This window comes from Vicugna pacos, chromosome 2 (assembly GCF_048564905.1).
Source record: "Vicugna pacos chromosome 2, VicPac4, whole genome shotgun sequence".
Lineage (NCBI taxonomy): Eukaryota > Metazoa > Chordata > Mammalia > Artiodactyla > Camelidae > Vicugna > Vicugna pacos.
Genome location: NC_132988.1, coordinates 34,888,701 through 34,903,885, shown reverse-complemented (window position 1 = coordinate 34,903,885; position 15,185 = coordinate 34,888,701). Strand labels below are relative to the sequence as shown.

General features: G+C 32.1%; 1 protein-coding gene across 3 annotated transcripts in view; it reads left to right on the top strand.

Annotated features, from left to right (window-relative positions):
* Positions 1 to 15,185, top strand: part of ADAD1 (adenosine deaminase domain containing 1) — a 66,284-nt gene that overhangs the window by 35,444 nt on the left and 15,655 nt on the right. Inside the window, exon 12 of one of the 3 annotated variants that reach the window (XM_072938087.1) lies at positions 5,050 to 5,155. The exons of 1 other annotated variant lie outside the window; for it this stretch is intronic. In XM_072938087.1, coding sequence (XP_072794188.1) covers positions 5,050 to 5,155 — 106 coding nt within the window. Of the gene's footprint in view, positions 1 to 5,049; positions 5,207 to 15,185 lie in introns of those variants that run through there. One more of the 3 variants, XM_072938095.1, reaches the window with a different exon arrangement.

The following is a 15,185-nucleotide window of genomic DNA, read 5'->3' as shown; positions in this document are numbered from 1 at the left end:
CTATTTAATAAGGGACTTGAATCCAGAATATACAAAAAGCTTTTGCAACATAATAATAGACAGAAGACTAATTTTTTAAATGAGCAAAGGATTTGAATAGACTTTTCTACAAAGCAGATTTTAAAATGATCAATAAGCATATGGAAGGATATTCAACATTGTCAGTCATTAGAGAAATGTGGCTGAAGATCTTAATGATACACTATTTTACACACATTAGGATATGGCTATATTAAAGAATGATATTAACAAGTGTCAAGAATGTGGGAAAAAAGTTGGAGCTATCACACATTTCTGGCAGAAATGTAAATTGCTGCAGCTGCTTTGGAAAGTAATTTAACAGTTCCTCAAAAAAGTTTAATATAGAGTTATCATGTAACCCAGGAATTTCACTCCTGGGTATATATTCACATAAAATAATTGAAAACACCTATCCATACCAAAGCTTATACATAAATGTTCATAAAACTATTCATAACACAGAAAAGGTAGAAACAATCCAAATGTTCATCAGCTGATAAATGGATAAACAAAACATGGCCTATCAATACTGTGGACTACCATTTATTCATAAAAGGAACTCTGAAGTACTGATATATTCTACAATATGGATTACCTTTGAAAACATTATGTTAAATGAAAGAAGCCAGACACACAGAAAAAGCTACATATATGATTCCATTTATATGAACTATATGTCCAGAATAGACAAATTCATAGAGACATAAAGTAGATTAGTAGTTTCCAGGGAGGTGGGGAGGAGAAAATGAGGGTTGACTGCTAATGAATACAGAATTCCTTTTAGGGGTGATGGAAATGTTCTGGAATTAGTAGTCATAATTGTATAACTTTGTGAATATAGTAAAAGCCACTGAATTACACACTTCAGAAGGGTGAAGTTTATGATATATGGATTATATCTCAACAAAGCTATTGGAAATGAATAGAGACCAGGATGCAGTTAAATGACATGTTCAGGTGTGAAAGAAAAAACTTGGCAACCAGGAATTCTATACCCAGCAAAATAATCCTTCAGAAATAAAAGCAAAATAAAAACATTGTCAGGTAGACAAAAGTTAAGAAAATTTGTTAGCTGAACTTCTCTAAAAGGAATTCCAAAGGAAATCCTTGAGGCTTGGAAAAAATTATACCAGACAATAACAAATCTACAGAAAAGAAAGAATACTGAAAACAGTAATTATGTGGGTAGATATAAAAGATACATGCGTGTATGTTTGTCTTATTTTCTTTAAAAACAAAATTGTTAAAAATTATTTTAACACTGTATTACTGAATTTTTTTACATATAGCTGGAATATAATAATATTCTCTGTGCTCAAAAATAAAGCACAGAGAAAGAAATGAATCGATATTGAAACAAGTTGCTATATTTTACCAGGATTCAGTCAGTATGAATCTAAAGTAGCTTATGGTAAGATGAAGAGGCATGTTGTAATTCCTAAAGTAACCATGAATAAAATAACTAGAAAATACTAACAGAGGTAAAATACTAACAGAGGAAATAAAATGAGGTACTAAAAATTGCATTTTAAAAAAGACAAAAAAGCAGTAAAGAAGAGAAATAATGGGCACAGACTTGGAAAATAGTGAAATTACAGACATAAATCCACTGTATCAATAACTACATTAAATTTGAATATTCCAAATGCTCAAAAAAAAAAGACAGATTGTCAGATTGGGCAGAAAAGCAAGACCCAACTATGTGCTGTCTGCAAGAGACATATTAAATTCAAAGACACAAATAGATTGAAAGTAAAAGGATAAAAAAAAAGATATACCATGCAAACAGTAGCAATAAGACAGCTGGAGTGTTTATATTAATATCAAACAAATACACATCAAGATGAGAAATATTACTAGAGACAAAACACATAGTGGTAAAAGGTTAGTACATGAGGAACATACAACAATTGTATATGTGTATGAGTATAACAACAGAACCCCAAAATACATAAACAGAAACTGGCAGCATTTGGTAAATTGTGAAATTGACAATTCTACAATTATAGTTGGAGGTTTTAATATTCCTCTTTCATTTATTGATAGTACTACTAGACAGAAAATCAGAATATAGAAGGCTTAAATAACACAGACCAGCCAAACCAAACACTCTGTACTCCACAGAACAGCAGAACATACATTCTTTTCAAATATACATGGAGCATTCTCCACTATAGCTCATTTGGCCATAAAGCAAGTCTCAGTAAGTTTAGAAGGATTAAAGTCATACAAAATATGTTCTAATCACTATGGAATTAAATTAGAAATCAACAACAGAATGAAATGTGAAAATATACATTTGGAAATTAAGCAACATAACCTCTGACCCATGAGTCAAAGAAGAAATTATAAGGGAAAGTGAGAAATATCTGGGATGAAAATGAAAATACAGCACATTAAAATTTAGGGAATATAATCAAATAAGTGCTTAGCAATGCATAGCTTTAAATTTATTAGAAAGAAAGAACCATAAAATCAGTTATTTAAGCGTTCATCTAAAGAAGTTAGAAGAAGAAAAGCAAATCAAAACAAAATAAGGAGAGAGGACAAAAAACTGAAAATAGACTTACCATATGATCCAGCCATCCCACTCCTGGGCATATATCCAGAGGGAACTTTAACAATTCGAAAAGATACATGCACTCCAGTATTCATAGCAGCACTGTTTACAATAGCCAAGACATAGAAACAACCTAAATGTCCATCAACAGATGACTGGATAAAGTAGTTGTGTGATATATCCAATGGAATACTACTACTCATCCATAAAAAAGAATAAAATAATGCCATTTGCAGCAACATGGATGGACCTAGAGATTATCATACTAAGTGAAGTAAGGCAAAAAGAGAAAGAAAAATACCACATGATATCACTCATATTTGGAATCTAAATAAAAACACACACGAAATTATTTACAGAACAGAAACAGACTCACAGACATAGAAAACAAAGTTATGGTTACTGGAGCGGGGAAAGTCGGAGAGGGATAAATTGGGAGTTTGGGATTCACAGATACTAACTACTATATATAAAATAGATAAACAACAAGTCCCTACTGCATAGCACAGGGAACTATGTTCAGTTTCTTGTAGTAACCTATAATAAAAAAGAATATGAAAAAATATGTGTGTGTGTATAACTAAATCACCATGCTGTATACTGGAGACTTAGCACAGCATTGTAAATTGACTATTTCAATTAAAAATATAAAATATAAATATAAAAGAAAAAAAGAAAATTCTATGATATAATACATTATGTCAATATATTCAAGTCCAAAACCCACATACTTAACCTCAGTAGATGTATGAAATGCATTTGACAAGCTCCAACACCTATTCCCAGTAAAAATACTGAACAAATAAGAAATAGAAGTGAACTTCCTAAATTGCATAAAAGACATCAGTGAAAACCTACTGTTGACATGACACTTAATGCTGAAAGGCTGAATACTCTTTCCCCTACCTCTAAGGTTGGGGAAGAACGAGTCTGTTCTCGACACTTCTAGTCAACATTGTTCCATAGTTCCTAGCCAGTGCAACAAGGCAAGGAAAAGAAAGAAAAGGCGTCTAGAATGGAAAGGAAGTAGAAAAACTCTTCTTATTTCTAAATGATCTTGTATGTAAAATTCCTATGGAATCACCAGAAACAATGATATCATGCATGAATTTAGCACATGGTATAAGAACAGTGTAGAAAACTGAGTAGTGTATCTATATACTGTGAATGAGCACTCCAAAATTAAAATTGGGATAACAGATTCATCTATAAGAGCATAAAAATAAATTTAGGAATAAATTTGACGAAAGAAGTATAAGGCCTGTACACCAAAAATGATCAAACATTGCTGAGAGAAATTGAAGAATACCTAAATAGAGATATACCAATTTATAGACTGGAACTTAATACTTTCAGAATGTCATTTCTTTCCTAATTAATGTATGGATTCAATGCAAACTGTCAAAATCCCTGTAAACTTTTGTGTAGAACTGATTCTAAAGTCAATATGAAAAAAATAAATAAAGTCAAAATGTAAAATCCAAAGAACACAGAAGAACCAAAACAATTTTTAAAAAGAACAGAATTGGTAAAGCTACCCTACCTAGTTTCAACAACTTATTGTAAAGCCACAGTAATCAAGACAACATATTAATGTAATGATAGACATATAGATCAATGGAACAAAATAAGAGTTCAGAAATAAGCTCACATACTTATGGTCAGTTGATTTTGTACAAAGGTGCCAAGATAATTTAATGGGATAAATAAGTCTTTTCAACATATGGTGCTGGAATAGTTAGAGGTCAGTGAGCAAGCTAAAAAATTAACTTAGACTTACTCATTCACAAAAAAAAAAAAACCCTCAAATGGATCATAGATCTAAAAGAGCTAAAAACTGTACTTTCCAAAGAAAATGTGAGGAGATATTTGTATTCTGAGGTTAGACAAATTTTTTTAGGTGTGACACAAAAAGCGCAATCCATAATTACAGACTGACTGTGTATGAGTACAGGGGAACTTTTTGCGGGTAATGGAATTGTTTTACAACTGGACTGTTGATGGTTGCACATCCGTATAAATTTAGTAAAACAACATCAGACTGAATACTTACCAGTGGGTGGATTTATGGTATACAAATTATACCTAAATAAAGCTCGATTTTTTGATGTTTATTTATTTTAAAAATGAGAGGAAATAAACAAAAATATTAATAATGATTATCTATAGCTTGGGGATTGCAAGTGATTTTTATTTACTTCTTTGTATTTTCTCTATTTTTCAAGTTTTCTGTAATGAGTATGATTACTCTTAATTTAAAAATGTTTTAAAAAAGAAAAATTACCTTTTAGTTTTGGGGAAGGAAATTTTTTAGTTTCAAAAATAATACTGAGGAAACCAATGGGAATTCAAAAAGATTTTTATTAATTTTTAAAATGTCAAACTAAAGAAAGAAGAATAGGGCTACTTAATTTTCATAAGCCAAATTCTGCCTATATACTATAATTCAGTATTTTTTCTTTCTATAGCGTATGTCTGGATCCTATCAAGAAGCTAAAACTTTGTTGAAATCCTACTTACAGCAACATGGCTATGGCTCCTGGATTGTGAAATCTCCCTGTATAGAGCAATTTAGTATGTGAATTAAGCAATCCATTGTCATATTAAAAATCTTTTTTTTTCGTGTGTTTTGACTACTAAAAATGCTTTTTAAATATTGATGGTTTTCAGCTTTAAAAATCAGAGTCTTGCAGCAGCAATGTCCAGAGATTGCAGCAAATTTATAAATATTCATGTTAATTTACCTTGAAATGTTAGGGTTTTAATTTTTTTATTTTTTGAAAAAATAATTACCTGCTTCATTATGTAGCCATTTTGCATTTATTTTTTTAGAAATTATAAAGCCCTTATCCTTTTTGTAATTTAAAAGAAAATTCATTTTCTTTTAAATTTTTGCTTTAAAAGTTCTTTGTTCAGCAAAGCTATTCAACATTGTGTCCTGGTATTTCACTCAAGTTTCTTTTTTAATTAATAATTGGAATCCAAGAATACAAATAATAATTCCTACTAATTTGTTGATTAAATCAACAGGCATATGAATGCCTGATATTTGTCATTAACCATAGTGGAGGGGAAAAACATCATTTCTCATGTCAGAGAATCTCATGAATGCAAATTGCACATAAAAAAGCAGAAAAATATTAACCATGTTAGGGAATACTTTGATGAATTAGTTATTCTGATTAATAGAGGATTATCATAAATACTTTTAAAAAGATTGCCCATTTTCAGGTTTTCTGTAGATCCTCCAAATGTTACTCTTTATAATTTAGATTAATAGGGATTTCTAATAATAGATCAATGAAAGATTATTTAGCTTTATATTTGTATTTGTTTATACAGTGATTAGGTGAAAAGAGAAAGTTTAGTTATTCTTTAGTTAGGATATATATCTTTAGTGAAATTGTGAGTACCATACTTTAGCTTCTTCAGTCTCTTCCTTAATTTCAACCACAGATGAATTAAACATTAATTCTCAAACTTTGCCCCTCTTACCTAGGATTTTTATTAAATTAAGAAGTTTCACTTCAACCCAAATAAACGATTATAATCTCTGATGAGACTAATGTAGGTATTTTTGTTAGGAGGGTTTGTTTTTTGTCTGTTCTAAAAGTATGATAGGGTTTAGCTGATGAACATTGAAGACATGTATGTCTTTCCAGATTAGACTAGATTCTATACTTATTAATAGGTTGAAGCATGTGAAATTGCCATTTTAGGAGGAGAGGTAGGTTAAAAATGATCAAATATGTGTAATTTTATGTGGATCAACATAAATATACTATTAATAAGTTCTTTTTCCATCAATCAGATGTTTATTCCTTATTTCTCTAAATTAGTGTTTCCTGCTTAAATCTTTTTAGTCTCTTTTCTGGGTTGCTTCCTCCTATAGTGAATTTCCAGTCTCTATTTCTATTAGTTTGCCTCTCTTTGATAGTGAATTGACTTTGAAAATACAAAATTTTTCATCTTCTCATGGCTCTTCACATTCGTGAGTATTTTGCTTTTGACTGACACAAGCACCAGTTACGTATTTGGGGTTATGCAATATATTTTGCTTGAAGAAAAGCAAACTTCTAAATTTAGACTTTTAAACCTCTACTTTTTTTTAAAGATTTTTTGTTGAGTTATAGTCATTTTACACTGTTGTGTCAAGTTCCAGTGTAGAGCACAATTTTTCAGTTACACATGAGCATACATATATTCGTTACATTATTTTTTTGCTATGAGCTACCACAAGATCTTGTACTGTGCTATATAGTATAATCTTGTTTATCTATTCTGCATATTCCTGTCCATATACAAATTTTGAAATCCCAGTCTGTCCTTTCTGTCCTTCCCACCCCACGCCCCCTTGGCAACCACAGGTTTCTATTCTATCTCTGTGAGTCTGTTTCTGTTTTGTATTTATATTCATTTTTTTTTAGATTCCACATATGAGTGATCTCATATGGTATTTTTCTTTCTCTTTCTGGCTTACTTCACTTAGAATGACATTCTCCAGGGACATCCATGTTACTGCAAATGGCATTATGTTGTCGGTTTTTATGGCTGAATAGTATTCTACTGTATAAATATAGTACATCTTCTTTATCCAGTCATCTGTCGATAGATATTTAGGCTGTTTCCATGTCTTGGCTATTGTAAATAGTGCTGCTATGAACATTGGGGTACAGGCGTCTTTTTGAGGTAGGGTTCCTTCTGGATATATGCCCAGGAGCGGGATTCCTGGGTCATATGGTAAGTCTATTCCTAGTCTTTTGAGGCATCTGCATACTGTTTTCCAAAGTGGCTGCACCAAACTGCATTCCCACCAGCAGTGTAAGAGGGTTGCCTTTTCTCCACAGCCTCTCCAGCATTTGTCATTTGTGGACTTTTGAATGATGGCCATTCTGACTGGTGTGAGGTGATAACCTCATTGTAGTTTTGATTTGCATTTCTCTGATAATTAGTAATATTGAACATTTTTTCATGTGCCTATTGATGATTTGTATGTCTTCCTTGGAGAATTGCTTGTTTAGGTCTTCTGCCCATTTTTGGATTGGGTTGTTTGTTTTTTTCTTATTAAGTCATATGAGCTGCTTATATATTCTGGAAATCAAGCCCTTGTCAGTTTCATTGTTTGCAAAAATGTTCTCCCATTCCATAGGTTGTCGCTTTGTTTTGCTTATGGTTTCCTTTGCTGTGCAGAAGCTTGTAAGTTTGATTAGGTCCCATTTGTTTATTCTTGCTTTTATTTCTATTGCTTGGGTAGACTGCCCTGGGAGAACATTTTTGAGATGTATGTCAGATAATGTTTTGCGTATATTTTCTTCTAGGAGGTTTATTGTTATCTTGTCTTATGTTTAAGTCTTTGATCCATTTTGAGTTTATTTTTGTGTATGGTGTAAGGGAGTGTTCTAACTTCATTGAGTTACATGCTGCTGTCCAGTGTTCCCAACACCATTTGCTGAAGAGACTCTTTATTCCATTGTATATTCTTGCCTCCTTTGTCGAAGATGAGTTGACCAAAAGTTTGTGGGTTCATTTCTGGGCTCTCTATTCTGTTCCATTGGTCCATATGTCTGTTTTTGTACCAATACCATGCTGTCTTGATGACTGTAGCTCTGTAGTATTGTCTGAAGTCTGGGAGAGTTATTCCTCCTGCCTCTTTCTTCTTCTTCAGTAATGCTTTGGCAATTCTAGGTCTTTTGTGGTTCCATATAAATTTTGTTATGATTTGTTCTAGTTCTGTGAAATATGTCCTGGGTTATTTGATAGGGATTGCATTAAATCTGTAGATTGCCTTGGGCAGTGTGACCATTTTAACAATACTGATTCCTCCAATCAAGGAATATGGAGTATCTTTCCATTTTTTAAAGTCTTCTTTAATATCCTTCATCAGTGGTTTATAGTTGTATAAGTCTTTCACCTCCTTGGTTAGATTTATTCCTAGATATTTTATTATTTGTGTGCTATTTTTAAACCTCTATTTCTAAAGTTGTTCAAAACCCATGAAACTAATTGCATCTAAGTTTAAGTTCTCTTTCACCAATGGAAGCCTTTGCTAAACATATCTTAGTATTTTTCTGCAAGTTGGTGTTTCTGATGCTAATTTAAGTAGTATCATTTTGTATATTTTATTTTCTATTTATTTGTTGCTGGTATATAGGCATACAGTGACCTTTTAAGATTGGCTTTATAGCCAGTGACCTTCTTAAATTAATTGAGTTAATGTTTAGAGCTTTTTGGTTTTTCTTCATACACAATTATGTCATATGTGAATAACAAAAAATTTATTCAGTCCCAATATTTATTATCTAATTTCATTTTCTTTTTTTCCCCACTGGCTATGATTTTCCAGTTCAATGTGAATTGAAGTTGTGAGTAGTGTCCTTGTCTCATGTAGCATTGTCATGTTGGTGCCTATATCTTTTGATGTAGGCAATTCCTATAGTCTATATCCCAATAGTCTTTGTTGGCTTTCTTTCTTTCTCTTATGACAAATGTTCTTGCCTCATCTTGTGCATTTGTTGCCCCAGTCATGGACTTGGCCATTTCTCTCAAGAAGCCTCATTTCTTTTCATGGAAAGTCATGTTTAGAAACCATAATCTGGATGCTAAGGGTACCTATTCCTGAGTTGGTTTTTTTTCCTTAGGCCTTTCTAGAGAAAAGAGCTTGGAAATAATTATATTAATTTAAGATAAAATAATATATTTAGTTCACATTGATAGTTCCATTTCACATTCAGGTCTACTGGGTTTTTAGTTTAAACTCTTAAATCTTACATTTGAATCTAGTTTCTCTCACACTAAAATCTTGATTCCTATTGATACAACACAATTTCTTACTTACTTAAAAAATTTATTTTTATTGAAGTATAATTGCTGTATAGTATTACATGTTACATGTGTAAAATACGATGAGTCACAATTTGTAAGGGTTATGCTCCACTTATAGTTATTATACAATATATGGCTACATTCTCTGTGTTATATACTATGTCCTTGAAGCTTATTTTATACATAATAGTTGTGTCTCTTAATCCCCTACCTCTGTATTGCCCCTCCCCCACTTCCCTCTCCCCACTGGTAACCACTAGTTTGTTCTCTGTATCTATGAGTCTCCTTTTTTGTTTTATTTCCTAGTTTGTTTTATTTTTTAGACTCCACATATAAGTGATATTATACAGTTTTTGTCTTTTTCTGACTTATTTCACTTAACATAGTACCTTCCAGATCTGTCCATGTTATTACAAATAGCAAATATCATTCTTTTTTATTGCTGAGTAATATTCCATTTTATATATATATATATATATATATACATATATACATATATATATATATATATATGTATATATATACCACATCTTCTTTATCCATTCATCTATTGATGGACATTTAGGTTGCTTCTGTATCTTGGCAATTGTAAATAATACTACTGTGAACATTGGGGGGGGTGTATGTTTTTTGAATTAGTATTTTTGTGTTTTTTTCATATATATACACAAGAGTGGCATTTGGGTGCATACCTCCAAACTGTTTTCTGTAGTGGCTGCACCAATTTACATTCCCATCAACAGTTTTATGAGGGTTCTCTTTTCTCAACATCCTCACCAACATTTTGTTAATTGTCTTCTTTTTGATGATAGCCATTTTGACAAGTGTGGGATAATAGCACATTGTGGTTATGATTTGCATTTCCCTGATGATTAGCAATGTTGAGCATCTTTTCATGTGTCTGTTGGCCATGTGCATATTCTCTTTAGAAAAAATGTCTGTTTAGTTCTTCTGCTCATTTTTTAGTTGGGTGGTTTGTTTTTTTGATGTTGAGTTGAATGAGCTGTTAATAGATTTTGGATATTAACACTTTATCAGTCATATCATTTGCAAATATTTTCTCCCATTATGTAGATTGTCTTTTCATTTTGTAAATCATTTCCTCTGGTGTGAAAAAGCTTTTGAGTTTAATTAGGTCTCATTTGTTTAATTTTCCTTTTATTTCCTTTACTTAGGGAGGCAGATTCAAAATAAAAATTACTACAGTGTACATTAGAGAGTGTTCTACCTGTGTTTTTCCTGTAGTTTTATGGTTTCTGGTCTTACATTTAGTTCTTTATCCCATTTTGAGTTTATTTTTGTATATGATGTTAGAGAATGTTCTAGTTTCATTCTTTTCCATGTAGCTGTCGAGTTTTCCCAACAGTTTGTTGAAGAGACTATTTTTTTCTCCATTGTGTATTGTTTCCTTCTTTGTCACAGGTTAGCCATTAAGTTGTGGGTTAATTTTTAGGCTCTTTGTCCTGTTCCATTGATCTATATGTCTTTTTTGTGTGTGTCTGTACCATACTGTTTTGATGACTGTAGCTTTGTAGTATGAAGTCAAGGAGTGTGACTCCTCCAACCTGTTCTTTCTCAAGATTGTTTTGGCTCTTTGGGGTCTTTTGTAAAGTTTCTATAAACATTTTAAAATTGTTTCTTCTGTGAAAAATGCCATTGGTATTTTGATAGAGATTGCACTGAATCTGCAGATTGCCTTGGGTATTATGTTCATTTTAACAATACTAATTCTTCCAGTCCAAGAACATAGTATATCTTTCCATCTGTTTGTGTCACCTTCAGTTTCTTTCATCAGTGTCTCATAGCTTTCCAAATACAGGTCTTTCACCTCTTTAAGTTTATTCCTAGATATCTTATTCTGGGTTTTTTTTTACATTATTTTTTTGTTGAGTTATAGTCAGTTTACAATGTTGTGTCAATTTCCAATGTAGAGCACAATTTTTCAGTTATACATGAACATACATATATTCATTGTCACATTCTTTTTCACTGTGAGCTTAGATATATTATTCTTTTTGATGCAAATAATAAGTGGGATTGTTTCCTTAATTTTTCTTTCTGATAGTTTCATGATACTGTATAGAAATGCAATCAATTTCTGTAAATTAACTTTGTATCCTGCAACTTGGCTGAAATCATTGATGAGCTCTAGTAGTTTTCTGGTCGTGTCTTTAGGATTTTCTATGTGTAGTATCATTTCACCTGCAAGCAGTGAGTTTTGCTGCTTCTTTTCTAATTTGGAAAATTTTTATTTCTTGTCTAATTGCTGTTGCTAGGAGTTCCAATACTATATTGAATAAAAGTAGCAAGAGTGAGCATCCTTGTTTTGTTCCTGATCTCAAAGGAAATGCTTTCAGCTTTTCACTGTTGTGTTGTTGGCTATGGGTTTGTCTTAAATGGCCTTTATTATGTTGAGGTATGTCCCATCTACACTCATAATGTTGAGAGTGTGTGTTATAAATGTATATTGAATTTTGTCAAAAAGGGTTTTTTGAAGCTATTGTGATGATGATATTTTTATTCTTCAATTTGTTAATGTAGTGTATCACATGGATTGATTTGTGGATATTGAACCATCCTTGTATCCCTGTTAAAATCCCATTTGATCAACGTGTATGATCCTTTTAATATACTGTTTGATTCAGTTTGCTGATATTTTGTTGAGGTTTTTTGCATCCATGTTCATTAGTGATTCTGGCCTGTAATTTCCTTTTTTTTTTTTTGAGATATATTTGGTTTTGTTATCAGGGTGATGCTGGCCTCATAGAATGAGTTCAGAAGTGTTCCTTCCTCTCCAGTTTTTCAGAATAGCTTGAGAAGGATAGCTGTTAACTCTTATCTAAATTTTTGGTAGAATTCACTTCTGAAGTCATCTGTTCCTGGACTTTTGCCTGTTGGGAGGTTTTAAATGACTGATTCAGTTTCATTACTGGTAGTTAGTCTATTTATATTTTCTGTTTCTGCCTGGTTCAGTCTTGAGAGATTGTACATTTCCAAGAATTTGTCCATTTCTTCTAGATTGTCCTTTTTATTGGCATTTAGTTGTTTGTGGTAGTCCCTTATGATCTTTTGTATTTCTGTCATGTTGGTTGTAACTTCTTTTTATTTCTGATTTTATTGATTTGGGCCATCTCCCCTTTTTTCTTGGTGAGTCTGGTTAAAGGATTGTCAATTTTGTTTATCTGTTCAGAGAGCCAGCTTTTCGTTTCATTGATCTTTTCTCTTTTTTTCTTAGTCTCTATTTCATTCATTTCTGGCTTCTTTCCTTCTACTAACTTTGAATTTTGGTCATTCTTCTTTCTTTACTTCTTTTAGGTATAAGTTTAGATTGTTTATTTGAGATTTTTCTTGTTTCCTGATGTAAGCTTGTATCACTGTAAACTTCCTTCTTATAACTGCTTAAGCTGCATCCTATGGGATGTAAACCTATGGGTTTTGGATCATGTTTTTGTTTTCATTTGTATCTAGGTATTTTTTTATTTCCTCTTTAATTTCTTCAGTGGCCTATTTGTTGTTTAGTAGCATAATGTTTAACCTTGATGTGTGTGTGTTTTTTGCAGCTTCTTGTAGTTGATTTCTAGTTTCATAGCATTATGGTCGGAAAAGATGTTTGATATAATTTCAGTTTCTTAAATTTACTTATGCTTGTTTTTTGGCTTAGCATGTGATCTGTTTTGGAAATGTCCATGTGCACTTGAAAGAATATGTATTCTGCTGCTTTTAGATGGGATGTTCTGTTTACATATATTAAATCCATTTGGTCTAATGTCATTTAAGACCAGTGTTTGCTTATTGATTTTCTGTCTGAATGATCTGTCCATTGATGTAAGAGAGGTGTTAAAATCTCCTACTATTATTGTGACACTGTTAATTTCTCCTTTTATATTTGTTAGTATTTGCTTTATGTATTTAAGTGCTCCCAGTTAGGATGGATATGTATTTACAATTGTTATACCTTCTTCTTGGATAGATCCCTTGATCATTATTTAGTGTCCTTCTTTATCACCTGTGATAGTCTTATATTATAAAGTAAATTTTGTCTGATAGAAGTACTGCTACCCTGGCTTCCTTTTGATTTCTATTTTCTTTCACAAAATGCCGTTTTCTATCACTTTCAGTCTGTAGTGTGTATCTTTAGATCTGAAGTGAATCTCCTGTAAGCAGCATATAAACAGGTCTTATTTTGTATTCATTCAGCCACTCTATGTCTTTTGATTGGTACATTTAGCCCATTTATACTTACAGTAATTATTGATATGTGTGTTCTTACTGCCATTTTGTTAATTGTTTTGCGGTTGTTTTACGGACCTTTTTTTCCTTTTTTCTTTTGTTTTCTTCTTTTATGATTTTATGTCTAGTGTTATCTTTGGATTCCTTTTTCTTTTTGTGTATGTGTATCTATTATAGATTTTTGGTTTGTGGTTACCATGAGGCTTTTTCTAGTAGTCTGTGTGTGTGTGTGTGTGTGTGTGTGTGTGTGTAATTATTTTAAGTTGCTGTCTCTTAATTTCAAGTGCATTTTAATAACCATGCATTTGTCCTCTCCTCCCATCACAATTATTATTTTTATATCACATTTTTATATCTAATTGTTTTGTATATCCCTTAACTGCTTATTGTGGATATAGATGATTTTACTACTTTTGTCTTCTAACTTGCTTACTAGCTTTGTGTGTGGGTGATTTCCTACTTTTACTGTATGTTTGCCTTTACTGATTAGCTTTTTCATTTCTTAATTTTCATGTTTCTAGTTGTGGCCGTTTCTTTTTCACTTACAGAAGTTCCTTTAACATTTCTTGTAAAGCTGGTTTGATGGTGCTGAATTCTTTTAGCTTTTTCTTTTCTATAAAGCTTTTGATCTATCGAATCTGAATGAGAGCCTTGCCAGGTTAAGAGCCTTATAGTGTCTTTCCTTTCATCACTTTAAATATATCATGCCCCTCCCTTCTGGCCGGCAGAGTTTCTGTTGAAGTCAGCATAGCCTTGTGGGAGTTTCCTTATGTATTATTTGTTGCTTTTTCCTTGGTCCTTTTCATATTTTCTCTTCATCTTAAATTTTAACATTTTAATTACAGTGTGTCTTGGTGTGTTCCTCTGAGTTAATACTGTAACAGACTCTGTGCTTTCTGGACTTGGATGTCTGTTTCCTTTCCTAAGGCAGGGAAGTTTTCAGCTATTAAGTCTTTAAATATGTTGTTAGCATCTTTCTCTCTTCTCTTTTTGGGACCCCTACAGTGCAAATATTGGCATGCCTGATGTTGTCCCAGAGGTCTCTTAAACTGTCCTTATTTTTTTTTCATTCTTTTTTTCTATTCAGCATCAGTAGTTTCTGCTACTCTGTCTTCTATTTTGCTGATCCATTCTTCTGTATCATTTAGTCTACTATTGATTCCTTCTAATGTAGTTTTCTTTTCAATTATTGTATTTTTCATCTCTGGTGGTTCTTTATATTTTCTAACTTTGTTGAAAACTTCTAACTTCTCACTCTGTATATCTATTCTTCTCTCAAGTTCTTTGATCATCTTTATGATGACTACACTGAACTCTTTCTTGAGTAGGTTACCTAACCCCACTTCACTTAGTTCTTCTTCTGGGCTTTTATCTTGTTCCTTCATCTGGAACATGTTCCTCTGTCACCTCATTTTGCCTAAGTTGCTATTTGTATTTTTATATATCTTGTAGGTTAGTTATGTTTCCTGACCTTGGAGAAGTCTATATGAGTTCCAGCAATACACTCCCCTCCCATCACTTGAACTATATGCTCTAGGGCTTCCCCTTGTGA